Source organism: Ascaphus truei, chromosome 6 (assembly GCF_040206685.1).
Source record: "Ascaphus truei isolate aAscTru1 chromosome 6, aAscTru1.hap1, whole genome shotgun sequence".
Taxonomy (NCBI): domain Eukaryota; kingdom Metazoa; phylum Chordata; class Amphibia; order Anura; family Ascaphidae; genus Ascaphus; species Ascaphus truei.
Window position 1 is genome coordinate 37,560,673 of NC_134488.1, and position 7,125 is coordinate 37,567,797.

At 42.2% G+C, this 7,125-nt stretch overlaps 1 protein-coding gene across 1 annotated transcript; it reads left to right on the forward strand.

Annotated features, from left to right (window-relative positions):
* Nucleotides 1–416: 416 nt before the first annotated feature.
* LOC142496430 (nicotinamide N-methyltransferase-like) lies at nucleotides 417–2,951 on the forward strand. Its single transcript, XM_075603127.1, has 3 exons — nucleotides 417–584; nucleotides 1,236–1,443; nucleotides 2,410–2,951. Exons 1-3 carry the CDS (start codon nucleotides 437–439, stop codon nucleotides 2,837–2,839), a joined length of 786 nt encoding a protein of 261 aa, XP_075459242.1. The 5' UTR covers nucleotides 417–436; the 3' UTR covers nucleotides 2,840–2,951.
* Nucleotides 2,952–7,125: the final 4,174 nt, after the last annotated feature.

A 7,125-nucleotide genomic window follows, 5' to 3' on the forward strand; every position in this document is an offset into this window, starting at 1 on the left:
CTCAAAAGCTTCATCCCATGATGTAACCTCTGCATGATTTAATTACATCCCTGGGGTAAATATCTATTCAGGATGTCGTGAATTAAACACACTGCAGCTCAGCAAAGCCTTAATTAACCTTTGCTGTACTGACACTGACAAATGCTGTTTCTTTTTCTTTTAAGTAAACTATAAAACATTATAAGATCATGAGATGACGTGTGATTTCTCAACTAGCAGAAAGCCAACTAATTAATAAGAAATAGAATATTGTACAATATTAGAAGGGTCAATATATGCAATAAGAATCCTTGTGACAAAAAAAAGCTCAGTATGATCCAATGTTAATATTTGTTTTAATGATTTGGGAGGGGTCGTATTTGATTGTTAAAAGGACTTAAAACTATGTACAAACTTATCCAACATCACATCAGAAAGATTGCACCAAAGACTTGCAATGGATCCCAGTCTCCACAAACATTATCATGATGAAGAATTTGATCCAAAAGGACTTGTGGACACATACTTCTGTGATGAAAACTTTCCCTTAATAGATGAAAGTGTGGGATTCCCTTTGAAAAAATTGCATGAAACGTTTTCTTCAGGTTTGTATATTTATTGGTAACATAGAATGAATTTGTGGAGACTGACAGATATTTTATATACAGATAATGAATGCATATTTATTACACAAGTAAATTTACAGATTATTAAAAAAAACGTACTCATTTATTTAATTAGAAGTGTTTTTTATTTGCTGTACACTGCACAGTGGAGTTTTTTTTGTCATTTTATTAACCACCATAACCTGTTTTGTGTCTGGTTATACCAGAAAATAGCCAGTAAATAGTCAGCATAGCCAGTTACAACCTCACACTGATCAGACCAAAACGGTTAACAAAGCTGTCTATGAGTAGGGTTTCTGGCTCTGCACTTATTTGACCCAGGCTGTGCAGAAAAAGCTGTTTAACGCTGGGATTATGGTTCCGGCGTTGCCGCATGCACGTGTTTGCGTGCGCGCGCCCACATACAGTACAGTAAATTGCATTCAGTGAGATAAAATGTAACACAGATAATGCATCATTTAGATATACCGTATATACTCTATTCTTATACCCTACTGTATTTACATGTATTCTTTTTTTAATTGTATTGGATTAATGTCCTGGGAAGTTTTATTTATAATCTTTTTTCAATACCATAAAAACTTGTTAAATATAATGAAAGTATGTTATTCTTTCTATCTGCTGGTGCAGGGCGTGTGAGAGGAGACACATTGATTGATATCTCCTCTGGCCCAGCAGTTTACCAGCTCTTATCAGCCAGTGATATCTTCAAAGAGATTATTGTGATAGAATTTAGTGACCCCAGCATCCAAGAACTTGAGAAATGGCTTAAAAATGATCCAGAAACTCCTGATTGGTCATATGCAGCAAAGGCTCTTTGTGACCTAGAAGGCAACAGGTAAAATATTTCCAAGTACAGGTAGTCCTCGGTTATCCAACGAACTCCGTTCTGGAAGTAGCGTTGGATAGTGAAACTGTTGTAAAGTGAGTCCCATGTTAATCAGTGGCGGTGAGCATTGGACAACGCTTTCGGACACTTAAAAATGGCCCATAGGGTTGCGTTGGATATGCCATTCGTTGTTAATTGAAATGTTGGATAGTGAGGACTACCTGTACATTATTACAAGACAAATAACACCTGTATGTGCCAGTGAATTAAAAGTGTAAAACAAAAGAAAATGCCGGGGGGTTCTCTGTGGTTTAGATTGGTCTTTGAAGTTTTGCCACTGAAAATAAATTGTAATGTGTTTAAAAAAAATGTAAATTCTGTCAATTTCCCTTGTGATTAATGGTATTTTGGGGGTATTTGGGGGTAAAAATTCTATCACCAGAGTAAAAATGGATCTTTTATCAAAGTCCTAGACTGCGAGAGGTGAACAAGAAATTGCACTACAGTTATCAATGGGATTCCTTCTATGATAAATCTGATGCAGTTTTTGCACTGGTTTTGTCCCTATTTTGCAGACCTGGAAATAGAACCTGTAATGTTAAACTTGCTGCAAAACCAGCAGTCTGTGAGTGACTCCAATGATTTACACTTTCATTCTTGATCACAGGTTATTCCTACAGAAAGCTGCAATGTCCATGTCATGGGAATTATGGGAGTTAAAGTGATCCATATAAAGGAATAATGGGGGACATGTATTGCTGAGATCTCCTGATACACATAGCACATACTTCAGCTAGTAATGAGATAAAGGTCCTCATTTCCTTACATTGAATATTCTGCCATTGTGGAAGGGTTTCAATGTGCATTGTATGACTTTGTGCAACATATTTAGCTCATCTCTATTGTCAATCATTTTACTTTCACATATATATATGTTTTCAGACACTAATAATAGTATTTTGTTTATACTTTCAGAGAGGAGTGGCAGGTAAAGGAAGACAAAGTAAGAAGAGTCGTCAAACAGGTTGTAAAATGGGATGTTTCTAAAGACAAACCTCTAGACCCTGTCGTCTTGCCACAAGTGGACTGTGTGATCAGCTTTTGGTGCCTACATCTTATTAGCAAAGACAAGGAAGCTTACCGGAGCAACCTGAGAAAATTTGCATCACTACTGAAGATTGGGGGTCACCTGTTACTCTTTGGGGTGTTAAATGGGACATATTATATGATTGGTGAGCACAAGTTCTTTTCCCTGACCTTTGATGAGAAGTTTTTAAGAGAGGCTCTCAGGGATGCAGGGTATGTCATTGAGCATATGGATGTGCTACCCAGCAGAAAGGGCTGTGATTTGGTAGATGGTGAACACCTTGTGTATGTTATAGCGCGCAAGGAGAGGGAGGTTTAATGATCTAATTCTGACAGATTAATATTTACATAAGAGAGAACTAACAATATGTATTTATTATTACTTGATTCCTCAACTTACAGTGTCCAACAGGACCTTTCCAAACATTAAAAAAAAAAAAAGCTTTGTGTGCTGTGCATGCGCATAGTAAGTGAAACTTCTTTGACTTTTGTCACAGAAATTGTATTTGTATAGGTGATGTTTTAATTAAAAATCAAAATACAATTTCATTGACAAAACGCAAATACATTTGACTTATAATGCGCGTGCTCGGCACACATTCCCTGTATTAGCTATTTGCACTAAGTGTGAATTCCTTGTGTGTGCGTGTGAGTGTGAGTGTGCATGTGACTGAGAGTGCACGTGTGACTGAGAGTGTGCGTATGACTGAGTGTGTGCATGTGACTGAGTGTGCGCATATGACTGAGTGCGCGTGTGACTAAGAGTGCGCGTGTGACTGAGAGTGCGCTTGTGACTGAGAGTGCGCTTGTGACTGAGAGTGCGCGTGTGACTGAGAGTGCGCGTGTGACTGAGAGTGTGCGTGTGACTGAGAGTGCACGTGTGACTGAGAGTGCACGTGTGACTGAGAGTGCCCGTGTGACTGAGAGTGCGCATGTGACTGTGAGTGTGACTGTGCGTGTGCGTGTGACTGAGAGTGTGCATGTGACTGTGAGTGTGACTGTGCGTGTGACTGTTATAACCGGCAGCCTGTCTCCTCTCCTGTGTATGTCTGGTTACCTCTCTGTGTGAGTCTCAGTCCCTCTCCTGTGTGTGTCTGGTTACCTCCCTGTGTGTGAGTCTCAGTCTCTCTCCTGTGTGTGTCTGGTTACCTCCCTGTGTGAGTCTCAGTCTCTCTCCTGTGTGTGTCTGGTTACCTCTCTGTGTGAGTCTCAGTCCCTTTCCTGTGGGTGTCTGGTTACCTCTCTCTCCCTGTGTGTCTGGTTACCTCTCTGTGAGTCACACGGTGACAGCCTCCCTGCTGGCTGTGTGCTCACTAACCTGTTGCTCTCACACTCTATCGAGTACTCCAGCACATCTAGTCTCCCCTCCTCCTCCTGTATTAAGCAGCGCCCCTAGTCTGCCCCCTGCCGTCTCTCAGCTCCTTCCCCCCCGCCTCTCCGTTTCTTCCTCTCTCCCGGGATCTCCGGTTTTGTCTGGACTGTGGCGGGGAGGGGAGGAGCCGGGGAGGGGAGGAGCCGGAGAGGGGAGGAGCCAGGGAGGGGTGAAGAGGCCGATACTGAGCCGCCCGGACGTCCTGCTCCTCTCACCAAGGGCGCCGCTGCCAGTCGCTTCTGCGCATACGTAGGGGGGCTCTGAGTCTCCAGCCCGGCAGAGCGCATGGCTGGGACAGAGAGCGGGCCTGGTCCCAGGAGCCCCAGATGCCGCCCGTGCCCTTCTTCACCTGGGGGAAATTGCGGCCGTTAGGAGCGGCGCCGGAGGCTATTGCCGTCGCCGCATATGTCGCTGCTGGGACAGAGAGCCCGAGGAGTCACTGTACAGGGGGAATTGCAGCCGTTAGGAGCGGCGCCGGAGGCTATAGCCGCCGCTGCATATATCTGCCGCCGTGGGGGGAGCGGCGGCCATTAGGAGCGGCGCCAGCGGCTATCGCCGCCGCCGTATCTGATTTTTTCAGTGGTTGGGATCATTGTTTGGGTCGGGCTGAGCCAGAACACAGCCCGGCCTCAACTGCCAGCACTGACATCACATCCATTTTATTTCTGTCTCCACAATTCATTTTTGCCCCAGTTCGAATGAGGTGCCACTAAAGAAGTTTCACTTCAAAACTCTATAATCAGTAAATGTATTTTCTTCTGTCAGTGCACAATACCTATTGAATGAGAAAATAAATAATAGCAATATATGAGGGCAATCATTGGAATAGCAAATGTTTGCAAAACTGAATTCTGGGCTTTGAATTGTTGAGGAAATATTACTTTTATTTTTTTGTCTCATGTTCTGTTGGACACTGAAATATTCTTGCTAAGAATATAAAGTTTTACTGCTAATGTTTTTTTATAAAAATAAATGATTTCCAAGTACAATATCTAATGCCTTTGCCTTTTTCACGTTCTTAAGGATCCAAATAGCAACATAATAATTTTGTTTGCAAATACATACGTCCTCAGAGTTGAACCTCAGCATTGTGTGTACTTAAAGAAACAGGCGCAATAAAAGCCTTATTTAATTTCACCTTAAAAAGTCTCCATTGCATACCTCTGCACACGTCCTCTTACACTGATTATGGAAAAAAAGAATGGTGCAAATAGCGCTACAAGCTAAACAATATATGTGAAGTGCAAACTAGTAATAAACACGGATATACCCAGCACTTACTGGGCAAGGCTGCCAGGAATAAATGACCCAAAACAAAGTCAAAAGGAAATACAACAAAAACAATAGAAACTGGTGCCTAAAAATGTCCAAAATCAGTCTGATAAATGTCCAAGTGAAGAAAAACTTCAAATTTGAGCTTGAACTTCTGTGCTTCCAAAATTGGATGAGTCCACAGCCAATTGACTCGTGATACAGTATGTGGAATAAGGGAAAAGAATAATAGTGTAATACTGTTGATCAAACAAACATGTAACACAAAAAAAGGACAAACAACCACTTACAACAATAAACAGTGAAAAACAAGGCTGAAAAAGAGGAGCTAATTTATTACAAATAAAAATAAATGACAAATATAAACAATAAGCAGGCAACTGGTCCAGTTCATGTAAAACTGGAATCCTACTCACAAGATGCTGTGAGTAAAATCACAGTGTACTGCAGTCTTAGGAACAGCTTGTCCTCCGGTGGTGTCTGGCTGCTTTCCTGCAACTCTCAAGCGCTCCAACGCTCTCCTGGATCCTAAGGTCCTTTGCTGGAGGTGTGCCTTGGTCTTGTTCCTGCTGGTTTCGTTCAGTCATGAACTTCTTCTGGGATCATGACCCACACCACCCTTGCCACAGCCAGGCCACAATGCTGTATACACACAGCCAAAGCCACAGCCAGAAAGAATGGAACTTTATACCTTTGCCTTTGTACAGTATCCACACATCCAAAATGTTGAAGCTTACCCACAGCAGCCACTGCCCCCCCCCCCCCCAAATGTTGAAGCTTACCCATAGCAGCCACTGTTTCCCCCCACAAAATGTTCAAGGTTACCCAAAGCAGCCACTGCTCCCCCCAAAAAAAATGTTTAAGCTTACCCACAGCAGCCAATGCTCCCCCCCCCAAATGTCCAATCTTACCAACAGCACCCACACCACCAATCTTTTCAAGCTTATCCACAGCAGCACACCATCCATTTTCTGCCGATTATAGACAGCAGCCACCCTATCAATTTGGTCAAGCTTATCGACAGCAGCCACCACACCAATTTATGGAAGATTATCGACAACTGCCACAACATCAATATCTTGCAGATTATCCACAGCAGCCACAGCAAACCTCTAATGTCGTTGAACATCAAAAGCAGCCACAGGCAACCCCCAATGTCGTTGAACATCAACAGCAGCCACAGGTAACCCCCAATGTCGTTGAACATCAACAGCAGCCACAGGCAACCCCCAATGTCGTTGAACATCAACAACAGCCACAGGCAACCACCAATGTAGTTGAACATCAACAGCAGCCACAAGCAACCACCAATGTAGTTGAAGATCAACAGCAGCCACAGTGGCAAAATATTGTAAACCAACAATCTCAAACATTGGCAGGCAGATCACAGAGAAATGTACGTGGCCGAGGATCAATATCCAGACAGCCAAAAACATGTAGGCCATTAACCCGATCCCCCCCTCCAAACAAATGAAAACAAATTTGGATTGAAACTTGAAAATCTTTGTTGTTGTTGTTGTTCTTTATATAAATCTTACACAATCTTCAAATGTTTATGGTATTCTTTTTACATAGAATTATACAGTTAAAGCAGAACGAAATGTTTGGATTTTAAACAGTAACAGGGATATAATATGAATTGTAGTAGAACAGATCCGAAGATTCCAGCGGTGCACAGCTCATAGGAATGGGAGACCACCAAGGTGTTGAATAAAAATGAATTTTTATTGAAAAAACATGGTATGGGGGACACACTCTGATGCGTTTCGGACTAGCGTAGTCCTTAATCATAGAGCTGACTCGCGTCTTAAATTCCCCCTGTCTTATACAGTAAACATATTTATATATGTTTGTACAGACGTCTTTTGACAGATCTGGTGGTCATACCCACATACTGCAGACCACATAGACATTCAAGCAAATAAATAACAAAAGAACTATTACACGTGATATGTTGTTTT